The sequence below is a fragment of the Hemitrygon akajei genome, chromosome 22 (assembly GCF_048418815.1).
Source record: "Hemitrygon akajei chromosome 22, sHemAka1.3, whole genome shotgun sequence".
Taxonomy (NCBI): Eukaryota; Metazoa; Chordata; class Chondrichthyes; order Myliobatiformes; family Dasyatidae; genus Hemitrygon; species Hemitrygon akajei.
In genome coordinates this window covers 9060803-9083293 of record NC_133145.1, presented here as the reverse complement: position 1 = coordinate 9083293, position 22491 = coordinate 9060803, and the positions used below count along the sequence as shown (strand labels likewise).

At 40.3% G+C, this 22491-nt stretch overlaps 1 protein-coding gene across 9 annotated transcripts in view; it reads left to right on the top strand.

Moving 5' to 3' along the window:
• LOC140714956 (fas-binding factor 1 homolog) overlaps positions 1-22491 on the top strand; it is a 156804-nt gene that overhangs the window by 23891 nt on the left and 110422 nt on the right. For 6 of the 9 annotated variants that reach the window (XR_012096038.1, XR_012096037.1, XM_073026650.1 and 3 more), the window contains exons 4-8: positions 4644-4685; positions 7968-8049; positions 8299-8359; positions 9164-9214; positions 21747-21888. Coding sequence is in view for 7 of the 9 variants with exons in the window: in XM_073026650.1 (XP_072882751.1) it covers positions 4644-4685; positions 7968-8049; positions 8299-8359; positions 9164-9214; positions 21747-21888 (378 nt within the window). In the remaining 2 variants the exon portion in view is untranslated. Of the gene's footprint in view, positions 1-4643; positions 8360-9163; positions 9215-19925; positions 19994-21746; positions 21889-22491 lie in introns of all 9 variants that reach the window. The other 3 variants (XM_073026652.1, XM_073026651.1, XM_073026653.1) reach the window with 3 other exon arrangements.

The window sequence follows — 22491 nt, the reverse complement described above, 5'->3', positions numbered from 1 at the left end:
TGCCCAAACACAAGTTCAAATGGACTAAAACCTAAAGATTCCTGTACCGATTCCCTTACTGCAAATAAAAGTAAGTTTATACTCTCATCCCAGTCACTTTCATTTTCCACACAATATGTCCTAATCATATTCTTGAGGGTAGAATGAAACCTCTCCAAGGCACCTTGCGATTCTGGATGGTACGCAGACGAAGTGATTTGCTTAGCTCCCAATTTATAAACTATCTGTTGAAACAATCCAGACATAAAATTACTGCCTTGATCAGATTGTATTTCCTTAGGCAATCCAAAATAAGTAAAGAATTTTATAAGAGCCTTTGTCACAGTTTTAGCCTTTATATTCCTAAGTGGTACTGCCTCTGGAAACCTAGACGAAGTACACATGATAGTCAACAAATACTGATAACCAGTTTTTGTCTTTGGTAATGGACCAACACAATCTACAATAACTTTAGAAAACGGTTCACCGAATGCTGGAATAGGTTGTAATGGAGCTACTGGTGTAACCTGATTTGGTTTACCCACAATTTGACAAGTATGGCACGTTTTACAAAACATCGCCACATCTTTTCTTAGACCAGGCCAGTAAAAATGTTTTAAAATCTTGTCCACAGTTTTCCTTACTCCTTGATGTCCACCTAAAGGCACACTATGAGCTAAAGTCAAAATCTCATTCCGATAAACTTTAGGAACAACTACCTGGTAAACAACATTCCATTCCTCATTTGCAGGAATTGTAGGCGACCTCCACTTCCTCATCAACACTCCTTTTTCCAAGTAATATCCTACTGACACCTTCTCAATTTCACTACCTAGTAAAGCTTGTTCCCTTAATTTTATAATCTCAGGATCTCTATTCTGCTCTGCTATCATCTCCTTCCGAGCCAGAGATAAATCTTCATAGTCAGACTTACTCACAGAATCTTGTTCAAACAACAAAGGTAAGAAAGTCTCTGACACATCCTCAAAACTCGAATCCTGAGTTGAACAGTCATGAGTAACAACCTCATTCTGCACATCATTCTTTTTAGCCATAGCTCTAGTCACAACACAGGAAAAATCTGTGTTAGAATTCATCTCTGGTTCCTCTGACTCCATTGTCAAATGTACTTCAGGAAAAACTTGTCCACCTGCCAAGTCATTACCTAACAATAAAGAAATACCCTTCACAGGTAAGCTATGCTGTAATCCTACTTTAACAAATCCTGTAACTAACCCTGATTTTAAATTTACTTTATGTAAATGTACAGGCATAAAATCACTCCCAACACCTCTTACGTAATTTACCTCACCAGTATCACTCTCTTCATTAAACTTCAACACACTATCTAACATCAGTGATTGAGAAGCTCCAGTATCCCTAAGGATTTTTATTGGCACCAGAGCAGATCCTTCTTTCAAGGATACAAACCCTTCAGTTATAAAATGATCATATCCCTTTCTAACTTGGTCAGACTCTAACAAATCCTCATTTGTGTTTATCGAACCCTATAATTTTATAGGTGCTTCAGTATGTTGCACACAAGCATCTGGAACTGCTTCCTTCTCTTTCTTTTTCAATTTGAAACAGTTAGCTATTACATGGCCAAATTTCTTACAATAGTTACAAATAAGACCAAACTGTCTTTCCTTCACAGGTTTTCCTTCCTCCTTACCTTTCTCATTAACCTCTGATTTAATTTCTGATTTACCTTGAGTCTCCATATTATTTTTCCTCTTAAAAATTCTGTCCTGAGGAAATTTATTCTTATGGATTAAAACATACTCATCAGCTAATCTAGCACAGTCCTGCAATTTATCAGTATCCCTCTCATTTAAGTAGGTCCGTACTTCAACAGGAATGCTTCTTTTAAATTCCTCCATTAAAATCAGCTCTCTCAATGTATCATAGTCCTCATTTACATTTTTAGAAGAAACCCATCTCTCAAAACACATAGCTTTATCATAGGCAAATTCCACATAAGTCTTTTCTACAGACTTTTTCAAACTTCTGAATCTTTCTCTATAGGCTTCTGGGACTAATTCGTACACTTTGAGAATATGCGTTTTCACAATATCATAATCTAATGCTTGCGCAGCAGTTAAAGCTGTGTAAACTTGTTGTGCTTTGCCTTTAATTACACTCTGTAACAACACTGACCATTTATCTTTCGGCCAGTCTGACATCCGAGCAATAGTTTCAAAATGTTGAAAATATCTTTCCACTTCTGTTTCACTAAATGGAGGGACCAATTTAATTTCTTGACTAGCAACAAACGGTTTTTTAGAATCAGAAGACTGATTCTCAGACCTTAATTCCACCATTGCATATTCAAACTCTCTCTTTTTCTGTTCAGCTTCCAATTTACACCGCTCTAACATCATTTGTTCGATTTGCAACTGCATCTCCAGATTACTTATTGGAAACGACTCTAAAACCGAATCATCAAAAACACCCGAATCCACATAATGTGATGCGATTTTTCTCTGTATAACAGCTTTTGATGTAGTCTTCAAAATACCTTTAAGTTGCAATCTACAAGCTATCTCAGATACATCAGTTTTTTTCGCCTTCGCTAACAAATCCGCGGCTGGCGAATCCAGAAACTCATCAATATTCATCGTTGCCGAATACCACTCACAAGCCAATCAAACAAAAGAATCGAGTATTCCCCGTTTCCAAAACACCGATTCAAAAGTTAACAAGCATTTAAACTCAAACGATGCAATCCGGACGCAGCCCCCATATTTATGTTACGTATTCAGGCAACAATAAATATATATGAGTTAGGCAAGGGTTTTTATAACAAATAACACGTTTATTAAACACTGAAAACAAACCCCCCAAAAGTAAACAAACACTAACGTAACCGGAAAACAACTGCTGTGCGGCAACTTCACAGTTCTTAAAGCGATGCAGCTCTAACAGTTCTTAAAGCGGTATTGAAAAAAAACAGTTCTTTAAAACGATATGCCGAAAGTTAAAAATGCTCACAGTCCATTTAAAAGGAGAGACTTTTTAAGGCGATTTAAATTCTCTTCCACGTCATTGTCCTTCGATCCCCGGCGTCGAACTCTTCCCACGTAGAATTTTTATGAAACGTAATGGCTTAAAAGCACTGACCTTTTCTTCCACACTATTCTCAAATCCTTTCTGGTCAACCCAGGGATTAACAGCAAGAATAGTCAACGGAATCCTTCCGAATGAGGATCAAATAAGGTCGAAGCCAATCCACCGTCGAAAATCGATTCTCCTCGATCTTTAACTTCCAAACTGTTATCTTCACTCTCCACAGTAAAGAAACTGCTGGCAATGACCTTTTAAACTTTAGGCATTAGATAAAACTTAATTTTTCAACTAAACTGTGTCATCACATTAAATCACGCAGTGGCATGAAGTCAACATGGCAAATCCAGCCACGAACTGCCCCTCCCCACAGGGTGGGGTCTTCCTTTTATACCCTGTAAAAAAATACCTGTCACATGACCTCTACTGGCGGGAAAATGACGTCACTCCACCATCACAAGACCATTACCTCAAGTCCAGTATAACTTCAACCCCAGTCACGTGACAAGGGTACCACTGTCACGTGTCACGAGTACGTAACAATACTCTGTGCTTTTATGGATCCCTTGTGCCTTACTTCATTACAATTGAGTACAACATTGTGAAGGAGATATTTGCAGATTTAAATAGAAGGATCAGGAGAGCTGCTTTAATTAGATAATTCAGAGAAAGCAGACACAATGGGAAAATTATCTCTTTCTATACTGCACAAAATGCTGGAGGAACTCAGCGGGCCGTGCAGGATCTATGAAAAAGAGTAAACAGTTGATGAACTGGGCCAGGACTGGAAAAAAGGATGAGAAGTTGGAGCAAGAAGGTTAGGGGAGGGGAGGAAGAAGTACAAGGTGGTAGGTGATAGGTGAATCTGGGGGGGGGGGAGATTTGAAATAAAGAACTGAGACAATGATAGGTGAAAGAGATAAAAGGCTGGAGAAGGAGGAATCTGATGAGAGATGGTAGAAGACCATTGCGACATGTCAGTCCATGGCCTCCTCTACTCCCATGATGAGGCCACATTCAAGTTGGAGGAGCAACTCCTTATATTCCCTTTAGGTGGCCTCCAACCTAATGGCATTGAACATTGATTTCTCGAACTTCTGGTAATTGACCCCTCACCCTCTTCACCATTCCCCATTCCAGTTTCCCACTCTCATCTTATTTCCTTATCTGCCCATCACCTCCCTCTGGTGCTCCTCCCCCTTCTCTTTCTTCCATTAGATTCTCCCTTCTCCAGCCCTTTTTCTCTTTCACCTATCAGCTTCCCACCTCTTTACTTCACCCCTTTCCCTCTCCTGGTTTCACCTATCACCTACTACTTTGTACTTCATCCTTGACTCCCCGCACATTCTTGCTCTAACTTCTTTATCTTTTTTTCCCCAGTCCCGATGAAGAGTCTTGGGCCAAAATGTCCACTGTTTATTCTTTTCCATAGATGCTGCCTGGTCTGTTGAGTTCCTCCAGTATTTTGTGTGTGTGACCAGTATTTCTGCAGATTTTCTCGTCTTTCTGCACTGTGTAGTTATGCAGCTTTATTATAAAGCAAGCAAGTAGGGAAATGGTAAGATTAATGGTTCTACCATTGTACCTTTCTCTTTCAGAGTCAATTGATGACGTTCTGGATGACCTGCTTGGTGATGATGGTAACTCGATCCAAATGGTTCATTATTCGTGCATTATTTTCTTGCTTTATTCTTTATGTGGTTAAAAATAACTCATTTGCCTATCTGTGTAACAACAGGATTGTAGGGATATTTTGTATGACAGAGAGCTGACTGAAGAAAGTTTGTTTGTTTTAGTTGGGGAAATGAAAACCCAGTGCTTAATGCTGAGAGTTTTTGAAGAGTAACAACAGAGAAAGGATAAGTGAAACACTAATGGGGACATGATGCACATTGTATAGTTTCAGAAAAGAATAATTTGGGAAGAAGGTTCAGTATGAAGCCCTGGGAAAGAAAGAGGAGACAACACAGGACAGTGTGTCCCAACTTAAACATGCTAAGTGTGTAGAGGAGAAAAAAAAAGCAGCATGTAACTTGATCATCTTTTTCACAGCCATCAATTACCTTGCAAGTTTCTGAATTAAACTGAACTAAAACATACCTATAGAATTTCTGTTTGTCTGATAGCAATGTATGCACTTTCCTTATAAGGGCTTATTTTGCTTATCAAATGTCCAGAGTGTAGAAACAAGGTGTTAGAGACCAGATTCACAACCATACATCTTTACCTATCAGAAAGGACTAATGAACCTCTCATCTAGGTACTGGCTTTGCTGAAATGATCCAAAACCTATCCTGCACTTGTTCTTCATGACTCTGTATATTGCCAAAGTATTTCCTTTCCCTTAAAATAGGCTGCATCTGTATCTCAACTACATGTTGTGCCAAAACACTTAATGTACCAGTTCTGAACTTTGTCAAAACAAATGTTTCTTCACTGTTCTCCTCATTCTAAAGCCTAGAACTTGGATCTAACAGTGCAAAAAAAGTTTTATTTTCAGTGGTATGCAGTCTGAAAGATGGCATTGCACCTTTGACCACCCACACCCCTATTTACAATGCCACATTTTCAATCTCCTGGGAGTGCACATCTCACACAATGGAGTACCTGGTAAGTCTCTGAAATCTTGTGCCAACAAACTGGCGGGAGTATTCGAGGACATTTTCAACCTCTCACTGCCATGGGCAGAAGATCCCACTTGCTTCAAAAAGGCAACAATTATACCAGTGCCTATGAAGAATAATGTGAGCTGCCTTAATGACTATTGCCTAGTAGCACTCACATCTATAGTGATGAAATGCTTTGAGAGGTTGGTCATGACTAGACTGAACTCCTGCCTCAGCAAGGGCCTGGACCCACTGCCACCAGTGCCACAATAGGTCAACAGCAGATGCAATCTCAATGGCTCTTCACACAGCCTTAGACCACCTGGACAATACAAACATCTACGTCAGGATGCTGTTCATCAACAGTAGCTCAACATTTAACACCATCATTCCCACAATCCTGAATGAGAAGTTGCAGAACCTGGGCCTCTGTACCTCCCTCTGCAATTGGATCCTCGACTTCCTAACCAGAAGACCACAATCTGTGCAGATTGGTGATAATATCTCCCCCTCGCTGACGATGAACACTGGTGCACTGCAGGGGAGTGCTTAGCCCATTACTCTACTCTCTCTATACCTATGACTGGTGGCTAGGCATAGCTCAAATACCATCTATAAATTTGATGATGATACAACCATTGTTGGTAGAATCTCAGATGGAGACGAGAGGGCATACAGGACCAAGATATACCAACTAGTGGAGTGGTGTCACAGCAACAACTTTGCACTCAACAGCAATAAGACGAAAAAGCTGATTTTGGACTTCAGGAAAGGTAAGATGAAGGAACACATACCAATCCTCATAGAGGGATCAGAAGTGGAGAGAGTGAACAGTTTCAGCTTCCTGGGTGTCAAGATCTCTGAGGACCTAACCTGGTCCCAACGTATTGATGCGGCTACAAAGAAGGCAAGTAGTGTCTATACTTCATTAAGAGTTGGAAGAGATTTGGTATGTCAACAAATACACTCAAAAAACTTCTATAGATGTACTGTGTAGAGCATTCTGACAGGCTGCGTCACTGTCTGGTATGAGTGGGGGGAGGAGGCTACTGCACAGGACCGAAATAAGCTGTAGAGGGTCGTAAACTTAGTCGGCTTCATCTTGAGTATTAGCCTACAAGGTACTCAGGACATCTTCAAGAGCAGTGTCTCAAAAAGGAAGCGTCCATTATTAAGGACCCCCAAGCACCCAGGGCATGCCCTTTTCTCACTATTGCCATCAAGTAGGGGGTACAGAAGCCTGAAGGCACACACTCGGTGATTCAGGAATAGCTTCTTCTCCTCTGCCATCTGATTCCTAAATGGTCATTGATCCTGTGAACACTACCTCACTTTTTTAATATATATTATTTCTGTTTTTGTATAATTTTTAATCTATTCATTATATGTATAGTTATTTATTATTATTATTAATATTTTCTTCTATATAATGTATTGCATTGAACTGCAACTGCTAAGTTAACAAATTTCATGACACATGCTGGTGATAACAAACCTGATTCTAATTTTGATTCATGATCCCAGAACACATACTATACAATTGGGAAAGCTCACCAGCGTCTCTACTTTCTGAGGAGGCTGAAAAGAGCTGGACTATGTACATCTATACCATGGGTTCCCAACCTTTTTTATACCATGAACCCTTAACATTAACCGAGGGGTCCATGGACACCAGGTTAGGAATCCCAGATATGTACTCATGTCTTTTTACAAATGTGCAGTAGAGAGCATCCTAACATGCTGCATCACTGCATGGTATAGAAACTGCACTGCAGGCTCTACAATGGGTAGTCAAAACTGCCCAATGCATCACTGGAACGAGCCCACCTGCCATCAAAGGTACATACAGAAAGGTGCTAGAAAAGAGCCAGTAACATCATGAAGGATCCCACTCACCCTAATCATGGACTGTTTGTCCCACTGCCATCAGGGAGGAAGCTACGTAGTGTCCACATCAGGAGCACCAGACTCAAAAACAGTGACTTTTCCCAAGCAGTAAGGTGAGCAACACCTCCACTCCTGCAGGCAATGAGAGAATAAAATTTAAGTGTAAGCTGCATTATTAATTTAATTGAAGTGAGAAAGGATAATCTTCCAGTTGAGTTTAAAAAATAAATTTTGACTTTATATTGGTGATCACTTTACTGCTTACCATTGCTATCTCTGGGAACTTCCAACTAGTCTTGGAAACTTCTATAATTTCATCTTCATCTCCTGAGCTGTGATGGCAAAATTATTTAAAGTATTGCATTGAAGCAATGGTTTGAGAATGTATTGGCGTGCCAACTGTTTTAATTCTGTAACTTTGCTTTGCAGATAAAAAAATCACTTTCCCTACCATGCAATCAGGAAGCACCCCCAGGAGATCAGCTCCCGCATCATCCAGAAGTAACAAAAAGTATGGGTTAGCAGCCTGCTTGACTGAAGGAACAGTAGCCATGCTGTGTGAATATTTACTTTGTGCAAATAGAGCTTGAATTTGAAGGAGTTTGCAAACTTAATTTAGCTTTCAAGTTGCATTAAAATGTCCTGATCCATGACAATATTGTCAAATCCTGTTGTCCTTACAGTAGACTGTATGTTATAACTAAAACTGCAGGGGCTCTGTATATTTAGTGATTCATGCATAGGTGTTTTTCCCTTTCAGGTCATTGCTGGATGATGAGTTTTTTAATAAGTTAGCACAGGAGGCTGCCAAGGACAATGATGTGAGTGTGTGTCTTTCCTTAATACTGTTTAGTCCACACTTAATACAGGCTGAAATTCTCTAGTCTGGCACCTTTGGGACTTAATCGTGCTGGACAACAGAAAATCTGGACCACAGAAATTGCCACAATCAGATTCCTCTGAGGAGGAAAGCATTTCTTTTTATGCGAAGATATTCTCTGGCTCATTTAAAGGTTTCAAGAATTGTCTACATGTAATGTAATTTATTGTGATGAATATTCAGCTATGATTGTATTGAATGGGGGAATAGGTTTGAAAGGCCAAATGGCCCACTCCTGTTTTCTATGCTTCCATGCTGCTATAATCATAATACTGCATGAGCTCAGAAGTCAGAACCTGGTGACAAGGTAATGTGAAAGATTGAATTGTGTTTTGAGATCATTTTAGAAAAGTGTTATATTAATTATGTCTGATATATCTACAAGGCCATCCAGTTTTTGACTAATTTATGATAAATCCTAATTCAGCGTAAATTTTATTCCTTACATTGTTTTGTGCCTTAAGAATAATCTAGCCACTTAACTGACTTTGTGAGAATTCCAGACAGTCTGACTTCCCGTGCTCTTTAAGAAGTTGAAATGTGAAACCCGCCAGTATTTATTCCCCATCATTTTTTCTCTCCCTAACTGGTTTGATTACACCTGTGGAAACCTTTAATAGAAAGTTGCATTTACAAATTGGGAATAACTGGCTGAATTCTTGACTATATAGGATTAATTGGTTGAAGTTGTACTGAAGGGAACACTACTGTGCATTGTGTAAAGGACTTTGTTCTCTTTGTGCAGGAGTCTGAGATTTCAGAGGTTGATCACCAGGCCCTATTAGAAACAATGAAGGTAAGTTTATGTAATACAAGTTATAATGGTTGCCCCTTGCTCTCTTTTGTAGAACCTAATGAATAGATAGATTCAATACTTGCTTTATCCACATTAGATGAGGCCTAAGATTATAACTTAATCCCATAGATACTCCTCACTGCCATAATCACTCACTATTGCTTCCACTCTGAGTGACAATCTGATTTTGTCTTAAACAGGCCAGTTTTTGAACAGTAGGTAATCCAGAAACTGCACCAAGAACAGAAAATTCAAGAATGCAAATGAGTAAATGCAAATTGAAAAATTAGAATATTGCTTTCCTGTTAGACTAACACAGTCACCCAACCTTCACCTAACAAAATTCTATTGACAAAAATTGTACAAAATACATGTCCTAAAATTAGGCCCAGCCCACATCGCACTTCCCATTTGACACGTGTGGTAATATTCAGCAAGAGATTTGGCACCATCTACCACAAAGCAGATGTCTGATTAATACCCCTTCTACTACCCTAAGCATTAATTTCCTCCATTACTGGAGCATTGTGGCTACAGTGTGTATTGTTTTCAAAATTATATCACTGTTTTCAATAGGTTTCAATAGGTACATTTAATATCACAGAAATGTGTACAATATACATCCTAAAATCCTTCTTTGCAAACATCTACAAAAACAGGAGTGGTGCAAAGAATGAATGACAGTTAAATGTTAGAACCCCAGGTTTCCGGTGACTTCATCATTCAGAATGGCAGCCTAAAATAATAACTCCTCCGGAAAAATGCTTATTTCGCCCCGTTAATCCGCCAAATACTAGATTTCTAGAAAATAGCTGAATTGTTAAGAGGGGCAAGAATGGGGAAAACGAATGGAGATTAAAAAAAGCGTCACTGTGAAGCCAGTGGACGAGAGGGGTGCAACGAGCAGCTCTCCTTCACAAACACATGGCAGCGAGGCTGACGCTGGACCTTGTTCAGGCGAAGTGGCAAATTTAGTAAAAATTCTGGAAGAGATACGGGAATTCCAAAAAGACATAAAACAGCAACTAAATGATATCAAGTCAGAGCTCACCAATGTTATTCAAAATAGTGGTGGCAGAGAGACAAATTGAAAAGGTGGAAGATCACGTTCTAAATGTGGAACGGACAGTAAGACGATATAAGTGTTAAATCAACAAGAAAATAAATTACTCGACCAAGAAGGAAGATCACGCCGAAAGAATATCAGGATATATAATGTTCTGAAGGAGCGGTGGGGTTGTCTATGGCGGAGTTTGTAGAAAACTTGCTATGGGACACGCTGGAGCTTCCCCCGACCATGGCATTTGACATTGAGAGAGCACACTGCGCACTTGTCCCGAGGCCTTCTGGAGACAGGGAAAATAAGCTACAGTCAATAGTAATCGGGTTCCTTAGGTACAAAGTCAAGTCAAGTTTACTGATATAGCACATTTAAAAACAACCAAAGTGCTGTACAGATCAGAGCAGATAGCTAAAATCACAAATACAAGAAACACAGACATAACTAACAGGGCAAATAGCTTATAGGCACAAAAGAAACAACTCAAGGGCCTAGGCCCAAGCCAAAAATCCGCCACATCAGGAGGATTCAAACGCTAGTGAATAAAAGTAAGTTTTGAGCCTGGATTTAAGAGTTGATGGAGGGGGCAGATCTGATGGGGAGGGAAATGCTGTTCCGCAGTCTAGGGGCTACAATAGCAAAGGCACAGTCACCACTGAGCTTAAGTTTAGATCGCGGGACAGCCAGGAGCCCTAAGTCAGCCAACTCACACAAAATGCTGGTGGAACACAGCAGGCCAGGCAGCATCTATAAGGAGAAGCACTGTTGACGTTTCGGGCCGAGACCCTTCGTCAGGACTAACGGAAAGGAAAGAGAGTAAGAGATTTGAAAGTAGTGGGGGGAGGGGGAAATGCGAAGTGATAGGAGAAGACCGGAGGGGGTGGGATGAAGCTAAGAGCTGGAAAGGTGATTGGCAAAAGTGATACAGAGCTGGAGAAGGGAAAGGATCCTTACACGACTCCCTTGTCCACTCGTCCCCCCCCATCCCTTCCCACCGATCTCCCTCCTGGCACTTATCCTTGTAAGCAGAACAAGTGCTACACCTGCCCTTACACTTCCTCCCTCACCACCATTCAGGGTCCCAGACAGTCCTTCCAGGTGAGGCAACACGTCACCTGTGAGTCGGCTGGTGTGATATACTGTGTCCTGTGCTCCCGGTGTGGCCTTTTATATATTGGTGAGACCCGACGCAGACTGGGAGTCCGTTTCGCTGAACACCTACGCTCGGTCCACCAGAGAAAGCAGGATCTCCCAGTGGCCACACATTTTAATTCCATGTCCCATTCCCATTCTGATATGTCTATCCATGGCCTCCTCTACTGTCAAAATGAATCCAAACTCAGGTTGGAGGAACAACACTTTATATACTGACTGGGTAGCCTCCAACCTGATGGCATGAACATTGACTTCTCTAACTTCCGTTAATGCCCCTCCTCCCCTTCTTACCCCATCCCTGACATATTTAGTTGTTTGCCTGTTCTCCATCTCCCTCTGGTGTTCCCCCCCCACCTTCTTTCTCCCGAGGCCTCCTGTCTCATGATCCTTTCCCTTCTCCAGCTCTGTATCACTTTCACCAATCACCTTTCCAGCTCTTAGCTTCATCCCACCCCCTCCAGTCTTCTCCTATCATTTTGCATTTCCCCCTCCCCCCACTACTTTCAAATCTCTTACTATCTTTCCTTTCAGTTAGTCCTGACGAAGGGTCTTGGCCCAAAACGTCGACAGTTCTTCTCCTTATAGATGCTGCCTGGCCTGCTGTGTTCCACCAGCATTTTGTGCGTGTTGTTTGAATTTCCAGCATCTGCAGATTTCCTCGTGTTTGCCCCAAGTCAGCTGACCTGAGGGACCTGGAAGTAGAATAAGGGATTAGAGGATCTGTGAAATAAGGGGGGCCAGCCCATTTAGGCGTTTATAAACAAGCAGGAGAACCTTAAAATCAATTCTGAACCGTACTGGCAGCCAGTGGAGGGAGGCCAGGATAGGAGTAATATGGAAACATAAGGAAATCTGCAGATGCTGGAAATTCAAGCAACACTGTTGGGTCCACCTGGGTAGTCTCCAACCTGATGGCATGAATATTGATTTCTCTAACTTCCGTTAATGCCTCTCCTCCCCTTCTTACCCCATCCCTGATTTATTTTTCCCCCTCCCCCTTTTTTTTCTGCCCATCACTCTTTGCCTGTTCTCCATCTCCCTCTGGTGCTCCCCTCCCCCTTTCTTTCTCCCTAGGCTTCCTGTCCCATGATCCTTTCCCTTCTCCAGCTCTGTATCCCTTTTGGCAATCACCTTTCCAGCTTCCCAGTCTGCGTCGGGTCTCACCAGGAGCACCAGACGCAGTATACCACACCAGCTGACTCATAGGTGAAGTGTCGCCTCACCTAGAGGGACTGTCTGGGGCCCTGAATGGTGGTGAGGAAGGAAGTGTAAGGGCAGGTGTAGCACTTGTTCCGCTTACAAGGATAAGTGCCAGGAGGGAGATCAGTGGGAAGGGATGGGGAGGACGATTGGACAAGGGAGTCGCATAGGGAGCGATCCCTGCAGAAAGCAGAAGGGGGGGGGATGGAAAGGTGTGCTTGGTAGTGGGATCCCGTTGGAGGTGGCAGAAGTTACGGAGAGTTATATGTTGGACCTGGAGGCTGGTGGGATGGTAGGTGAGGACAAGGGGAACCCTATCCTGAGTGGGATGGTGGGCGGATGGGGTGAGGGCAGATGTGTGGGAAATGGGAGAGATACATTTGAGAGCAGAGTTGATGGTGGAAGAAGGGAAGCCCTTTTGTTTAAAAAAGGAAGACATCTCCTTTGTCCTGGAATGAAAAGCCTTATCCTGAGAGCAGATGCAGCGGAGCCGGAGGAATTGTGAGAAGGGGATCGCATTTTTGCAAGAGACAAGGTGGGAAGAGTAATAGTCTGTAGGAGAGTCTGTAAGCTTATAGTAGATATCAGTAGATAAGCCGTCTCCGGAGATGGAGACAAAAAGATCAAGAAAAGTGTGGGAGGTGTCAGAAATGGACCAGGTAAATTTGAGGGCAGGGTGAAAGTTGGAGGCAAAAACCATCAAGTCTGCTACGCATCTCTCCCATTTCCCGCACATCTGCCCTCATCCCATCCGCCCGCCACCCCACTCGGGATAGGGTTCCCCTTGTTCTCACCTACCACCCCACCAATCTTCCTAACTAACCTTCCATGTGAAACCTTGTTAAAGACCTTACTGAAGTTCATATAGACAATATCCACTGCTTTTCCCTTGTCAACTTTCCTAGTAACCTCTTCAAAAAATTCAGAATGATTTGTTAGTCACAAATCCATGTTGACTGTTCCTAATCAAACCCTGTCTATCGAGATAATTATATGTAACACTTACCCAACAGGCTGGTATATGTCTAGGGGAAAAGGAGATCCAGCCACTCACCAACCCCACCTCCCATACACGCAGGTGCTGTGAGAATCAAGTTTATGCCATGCGCACACACACCATATCAAACTCACACCAGCTACCGTTATGGAATACACTTTAAAGATTTTACTAAAACTAAAAGAGTACTGTACAATACAATATATATATGAAGGAAAAGAAAATAAAGTAAAAGGCGCCAACTTATCAAAGTTCAGTGCACATCGTTGGAGCTCAACCATCGAACCATTCGACCCCTCGTCACTTTCCTCCGACCTCCACATCCTTGCACCTGGGACCACCCTGGTGGTCGACCGAGCAGTGCAGCGCACATCCACCTTCCTCGGCGTCTTCTTCACGACTCCCCTGAAAAAACCACGAAAACCCCCAAGCTCCCAGCCTCACAAGACAATAACATTCCCCATCGGTCAACAAATGAATGTATCAGCAAGTCTAAAGCTAAACAACTGCGAGAGAAAGCACTTATCATACAAAGAAGCATTCCTACTCTTAACAAAACAAGCCATTTTGATTAACATACACAGTACATTATACATATATATACTATCTCTAAGAATATTTTCCATTAATTTACCCACCACTGACTTCTATCTTACAGGCCGTTAATTGCTAGGTTTACTCCTAGAACCCTTTTTAAACAATGTAATATTTTCTCTGACAAGCAATGCAACACCTCCCCCTCTTGCCCCTCCGATTCTATCACATCTGAAGCAATGAAATCCAGGAATAATTAGTTGCTAAACACACCCCTCCTGCAACCATGTTTCACTAATAGCTACAATATCATATTTCCAGGTATTAATCCACGCTCTAAGCTCACCCACCTTTCTTACAATTCTCCTAGCATTAAAATAAATGTATTTAAGAAATTCTCCACCTCTTACTCTCTGTTTATCCCTAACGGTGCAATCAACTTTAATAACTTTTTCTTCCTTCTCCCCGACATCTCCTATCCTCCCTCACACACTGTCTGCAAGCTTTCTCTGTTTGTGAACTAACCTCCTCTCTCCTAGTCTCTTCAATTTGTTTCCCACCCCCCAACCATTCTAGTTTTTTTTATATGTTGATTTTGACCTACAACCAAAGAATACTGTTTGGAAACTAAGTTCAAGTCTATTCAATTATCCCTATTTTATGGAACAAATTAAAAAAGAAATTGGTCTTTACTTAGAATTCAAAGATACTGGGGAGGTTTCATCTCCCATTCTATGGGATACTCTGAAGGCTGTCTTAAGAGGGAAAATTATAGCGATATCTTCATCTAAGAGAAAAAATAAGGAATAAAGCATTAGAGGAATTACAAACTAAGTTGAAGGAACTAGAAAAAAACAAATTGAGTTTGACACAGGATACATTAGAAGAAATTTAAAAATTAGGAATGAAATTAATAGTTTGGCTACACAAGAAATCAGGAAAAATCTAATGTTTCTGAAACAGAGACACCATAAAGTGGATCGAAATCTATGAAAATACTGGTGTGGAAACTGAAAAAAAAGATAGCACAAAATGCAATTCATAGAATTAAGGATCCAAGAACAAAGGTGATAAAAATAAACTAAGTGAAATTCAAGAAGCTTTTGAAGTGTTTTACAAAACTCTATATTCCAAAGTTCCAGGGGGAAGCATAACCCAAATTGACACCTTCCTGAATCCTCTAGAGTTACCCACTTTAAGCGAAGAACAAAATAGAATGATGACTGCTGACATAACTGAAGCTGAACTAAAAACTGCAATTAGTAGGCTTAAATTAAGCAAGTCATCAGGATCAGATGGATGTATGGCAAAGTGGTATAAAGAATTTAAAAATGAATTAATTTCTGTTTTACTCCTCACACTGAACTCTTAAAAAAAAGGCACAAATGCTACCCAGTTGGAAGGAAACGATAATCTCAGGTATACCGAAAGAAAGCAAGGATAAAATGGAATGCGGGTCATTTAGACCAATATCCGTTCTTAATGTAGATTATAGATTATTTACCTCCATCATGGCCAAACGATTAGAGGAGTTTCTACCCATACTGATACGTAATGATCAGACAGGTTTTATACGACAATGCCAGACACAAGACAATATACGAAGGACACTTCACATTATGGATCATGTACAAAAAAATAAAATTGAAGCTACAGTGATAAGTGTGGATGCTGAAAAGGCATTTGATTCAGTTAATTGGAATTTTCTTTACAGAGTTTTGCACTATATGACAACCCTACTGCTAGGATTAAAATCAATGGATATTTATTGAATAGTTTTACCCTAGAAAGGGGCACAAGACAGGGTTGTGCATGGTCACTGCTACTCCACATTATATCTGGAACCACTAGCTCAATACATCAGACAAAATGAAGATATCAGGGGAATTACTATTAAAGGGACAGAGCATAAATTGGCATGTTATGCAGATGGCATTTTGATCTATTTAGGCCAACCAGCATACTCTTTACCTAAATTGATGCAATCCTTTGAACAATATGATCAATTATCAGGATACAAGGTCAGTTACTTTCATATAACTATAGCCCATCAAGAGAAATTGAAAGTAGATATCCCTGGGCATGACAGAGTATTTCAAATATTTGGGCATCATTATGCCAAAAGATTTGGCAAAATTATCAGAATGCAATTATCCGCCTAGATATAAAAAAATTAAGGAAGATATAACAAGATGGAACCTAATTCCTTTTTTTAGTCTCAGTTCAAGTATAGAATCCATTAAAATAAATATATTGCCCACACTATTATATCTCTTTCAGACCCTACCAATACAGATTAACCAAAATCAGTTCATTGAATGGAACAAGATGTTATCAAGGTATATATGGCAAGGTAAAAGGCCTAGAGTTCATCTCAAAACTTTGCAATTAGCCAAGGAAAAGGGGGTATAGGGCCTACCTTCTCTTAGAGATTATTATTTTGCAGCACAGTTGAGAGCTGTGATATGCTGGTGCAACCCATCATTGGAATATCCAACTCAATGGAAAATCATTGAGGAGGGGATACTTTCCATCCCCATACAGGCAATTTTCGCTGATGGCAACCTACAAAGTTAGATAAATACTATTGATAACCCATGGGTGAAATGGACTCTTAAAATATGGAAAACTATTATAAAAGAATATAAACTAGAGGGAGATATTGCAATTCTTAAATGGTGTGCATGTGACTCAGAGTTTATGCCGAATATACTCGTTGCTAGATTTAAGGACTGAACAACTAAAGGAATAACAGTTTGCAACATAATGAAAGAAGGAACACTGTTCAGTTTTGAAATGCTTGAAGAGAAACACTTATTAGAAAAACAAGACTTTTATCAGTATTTGCAGATGCGACAGTATGTTAAGAGGAGGGTTAAAAATGTAACCAAGGCAAGTACATGCTTGATAGAGCTATTTAGAAAAGCATATAATTCAGATAGTGGTAGTAGGATCATTTCGAGCGTGTATAAGGGTTTGTCAAATCTTAAAACACTTCATACATTAAAACAAAATGGGAGAAGGAAGGAGGGATAATTATATCTGAGGAAGAATGGACAACAATATGGAGATATCAATGGAAGTGTACCAGTTCACAGAAATGGAGGGAGTTTGGATGGAAAAACTTGATAAGATATTTTATTACACCTTCTCAGGAATCCCATTATAGTAACCTCCCTGTTTGCTGGAGAAATTATGGAAATCAAAATGCAAACCATTACAGTATTTTCTGGGATTGCCCCGTTATCAAAGACTATTGGAGTGGGATACACAATGTCCTACAAGATATCTTTAAATGTGAAATACCCTTAGAGAGTAAGACCATATATTTTGGGTGTATACCTCAAGAATGGTTGAAAAGAGATAAATATTTAATGAATATAATATTTAATGTTAGTGGCTGGTAAAAAGACTCTTACTAGGAAATGGTTATCACAGGAGAGCCCAGCCTTAAACGCATGGATGGAAATTACAATGGACATTTACAAAATGGAGAAGATAACAGTATTTGTTAATCATAAGCTGGAACAATTTGATTCATACTGGGAAAAATGGTTTAACTACATAACACCTCATGGACCTGATTTTATTCTCACAAATCAATGAAGATGTTGTAAAAAAAAAATCACTCCCTGCTTGTACATAGTTTTCTCCTTTTGCTTGTTCTTTCTTTCCTATAAGTGTGTACCTCAGGTAAATATTATGTGGAGATTTGTGGCAAATATGAATACATATCTGAATATATGTACAGTATCTGAAATACATTTTATGGAAATGTTTGTTTGATGATGAACTTCAAGAAAAAATAAATTACAAAAAAAAAATCCCGAATCCCCTCCAGCTCCTCCTTCCCACATGTAAGCAGTAGCAAAACTATGAACCACCCCACCAACAAAAAAGTATCGGCACCCCCCCCCCCCCCCACCAAGCACTCAAGCATGCAGCAAAGCATCAATAAAGACACAGACTTGCAGTACCCCAAAGCCTACATGTTCACCCGGTAATTCAACATACCACAGGCTCCCTCTCTCCCTAATAAGGGAAAGAGAGATGTCCCCATTTCACAGCGAAGACGGAGACATAACAAAACAACTCACTGATTTATGGTGTTAAAAGTCTTTTGTGTAGCTTTTTCCGAGTTCTGTGCCCAAAGAACTCGGGTCTCTGGGCAGATAGCCAGCAGCCAGCTCACTGCTTATGATCTGTCTCCCATGGCTGTCTCAACAGGCAACAGTGCTAGTCTTCCAGGCCGTGTCCTTGGCATATCAAAAAGTGGCTGGGTGTGAGACTCCGAGAGTGGGTCCCCTTTCCGCAAAGAACCGAAGTCAGTGTGTAACTCCAGGTCAGGGTCTTCAAAAGATCGCTGAAAAGGGGCAAAAGAGTTATTTAAGATGGAACTAGAGCTGTTTCTGAACTTGCAAGCAAAGGAGTCGCTGTTAGGTGTCATCATCCTAAGCTCCGCCCTCCCAGCTATTCCAGCAGAACCTCTCAAACAGTGACTTCCACATGCTGACATTATCAGCTGTATGCTTCTCTCCATGATTCTTATTACCCTGGCATTGCTTTTCCTTAATTGTTACTGGGTTTATACCTTGGAACTCCAGACCTGACAGCTCTGTAGGAATAGTTTATTAGAAAAATTGCAGCAGTTTACAAAGGCAGCTCTACATTACTTTTCAGAGGACAGTTGGAGAAGGGATTAAGTACTGGCTTTAACCAGTGATACCCAGACCCTGAAAAATGAATACATTAAAAAATGAAAATAAATGACTGTCCAAGGCATTTAATCATGCACCATAACCCAGGAAAACCCCAAAAGCTCGCGTTAATAGGAGTGGAAGCGTGTACTTAGGAAATCGTCCACACTTTGATTTTCGGTAACATGAAACCCCATGAGTCAAAAAGTGGAAGTTGAAAAAATTATTTTATTTACTTTGCAACACATAAATCTCAAGGAAGTTAATTTAATTCCAAGTTTCAAATTTTTGGATAATGAATTGTGAATTCTGCAAGGGTGAATTTCTGTTATTTGAACCGCTGTGATGCAGGGATTGTCTGTACTCTGCTAGCCTGAGTGAGTACAACTCTAACAAAACTTGAAGCTCAACATCATCAGGAACTTGTTAGTTGACCCATTTGGTTGGGTACTCAATCGGCAATCCTGAACATTCACTTGCTTCACTAGTGGATGTATATTAGTCATCTGTGTTGCCACATTAATATTGCTTCTTATGCCTGAACCATCTATAAGTAGGAGTGCAACAGTTGCACTCTTCAAGTTGTACACTTTCTGCCCTGAAAACCTATCACCATTGCTGTGTCTAGTTCCTACTCAAAAATAAGAGATGGATTACAGCAGTTCAAGAAAGCTGCTGCTCAGTTTCAGAGGGCTTAAGTGCAAGTTTGCATTGAATTCAGAATCCTCTGCTGTGGCTTTTCCCCCATGTTCGTTTAAATTCCTTCCTCTTCTGACTTCTATTCCTGCGAATTTAGCTCTAATCTCAAAATTACAATGCCATCATTGTACTTCTCATTTCAAATATGCATCCCATTCCGTAATTCCATGGGCTCTTATCTTGTTTAGCAGCCTTATGTGTGGCACCTTGTCAAAGGCCTTCTGAAAATCCAAATACACAACATCCACTACATCTCCCTTGTCTAGCCTACTTGTGATTTCCTCAAAAAAATTGCACTAGGTTTTTCAGGTAGGATTTTCCTTTAAGGAAACCATACTGAGTTCTGCTTGTCTTATCATATGCCTCCAGGTACTCTGTAACCTCATCCTTGACAATCAACTCCAACAACTTCTCAACCACCGATGTCAAGCTAACAGGTCTATAATTTCCTTTTTGCTTCCTTGCCCCCTTTTTAAATAGTGGAGTGACATTTGCAATCTTCCATTCCTCCAGAACCAGAATCTATCAACTTTTGAAAGATCAATGCTAATGCCTCCACAATCTCCACTGCTACTTCCTTCAGAACACGAGGGTGTATTCCATCTGGTCCAGGAGATTTATCTACCCTTAGACTATTCAGCTTCCTGAGTACCTTCTCTATCAGTATCGATATTGGAACTCGCAGATTTTTTAAAATCTGCTTTTAAATAAGCTCTGCCATTTCTAAATATTAAGTACAATGCTGTTTTTGTTATCTGTAATTTATCTGTTAATTCAATTTTGTGTTAGCTGTTAACCATATTTCCTTATGCAAACCATTTTGTCCCATTGAATCCATGCCCATTTACAGAATACTCCTATTCCCTACTACTATTTCCCCATAGCTTATACTCCCATGTTATCATAATCTCCCACCTGGATATTATGCTTACTTACACCTTGGGATAACTTAGTGCAGCCAATTTTTAGACTAAGCTGCAATTCTTTACTTCCTTGGGACATGAGAGGAAACTGGAGCAAAACCCACACTGTTACAGGGTGAACACGCAACCTCCACACAGACAGCACTGGAGACCAAGACTGAACCTGAGTTGAATGTGGTGTGACGCAGCAGCCTTTTCAGTTGGATCACTCTGTCATCTCAACCTTACAGTGGATTTTCATTATTAGTCAGGATTTTCCCCTTACTATATCTCTATGAAGGAAGTTTAATTTTAAATATATCAGATTTGGAAACCATTTTGTAAGTGAAGCATTTTACAATAAGGGTTGGTAATTAGAGGTTACATGGTTGGTAGAAGAACCAGGAATTGGGAAAGAGGAGAAATAACAGTGTGAGTATTGTGATTTGGAATTTCATATATGGAAGGGTTTTTAAGGTAAATTTGAAAAGAAAATGGAAGTATTAGCAGGGCAGTGTGGAAAAGCCAGGGAATAGGTCCAATTCTATAGCTGTTTTAAATAATCTGTACAATCATGATGGACTTTTTAGCTGCAATATCCTGTCAAATATATGTGTGGTTTCTGAAATGAACTGAGTGGCATCTTGACAAGCTGGAAAAAATAATGCATTTCGAACAGTTTGCTGTTTCCTTTTAGAGAAAATGCAGCTGGCTATACAGTGAAGTTTTTGTCTTTATTTTTCTTTGGTATAAAGTTGACATGGGCAAGATCCCTTAGTGAGGCTATTAAATAACAACCACAAGGTGAGGGATTTGAGTTACGTCCAGGTCAGGCAAAGTAGGCAGCCTTCCCTTCCTTGGAGGATATTATTAAACTAGTTGAACTTGGGCAATTGAGACACAGGAGGCTACAGATACAGAAACCTGCAGCCAAAGAAAAATAAACTGCTGGAGAAACTCAGAGACTCAGGCAGCATCAATAGTGGGAAATGGACAATAGATATTTTGAGTTGAGACTGTTCATCCAGCCAGAAAGGCATTGACTTAAAATTTCAATTGTCTATTTCCCTGCATATGTAGGTGCTTTCTGATCCACTGAGTTCATCCAGCAGTTTGTTTTCTGATTTTAACTGGGCAGTTTCTATGATTATTGTTCTGTTGCCAGTGCTCACATTACAGGTTTCATATCTTGGTCCTGGTCTTTTTTGAACTACTGTCCTTGTACATAGATAATCCTCTACAAGAACAACTAGCCTCCATTATCCTTTCCTGTATTTTTAATATGTAGGATATTGATGACATGGATGCCGACCTCTTTGGGAAGAAGAATCGGCCCTCTGCTCCAACTCAACCTGCTGAATATCCTGCTGTCACAAAAGACTCCAAACCAGAATCTTCCAGAACTGTACATAGGCCTTCAGCAGTGAAAGGTAACTACAAGTAATAATGCAAGCTCCAGAAAAATGTGGGAAAGCTGAAGAGATGTAAACTATACCATGTAGAGGGAAAGGAACACTCATTTTGTGATTTACTTTTCATCTAGTCCATCTAAATCCGTCACAATCTTTGTTAACCTGATAATGTCGTCTGGCAACAGAATATTGTTCAATCATGAGACAGTTTGTTATAAAAAAAAATTGACTGATTTATGCAATGACTGCCAGAGGAAATTTGAAGATATAAGAGAGGAAAATTAAACCCATGACCTGAATATTAACAGGAACAATTTTTGTAGGCAGAGAAGGGAAGCTTTTGAAGAGAAATCAAAAGAAAGCTTCATTCAAAGGCTCAGCTTTCAAGGCTGCAGGACCTGCTGTCTGATCCACTATTCTGAGTGGCTGTTCACAGTTGGTATCTGGCCTACATCTGAATAAGTTCAACACTCTAGAATCTTTAGATTCTCTCCTGATGAGATTGTAGGTTAAGTTCAAGCTCAATTATCAAATGAAATGTCATATCTAAACATTGATACACTGTTCCCCTCATGCAGTCTCCTGTAACCGATTGGGGGACTACTTTCCCAAGCATCTTTT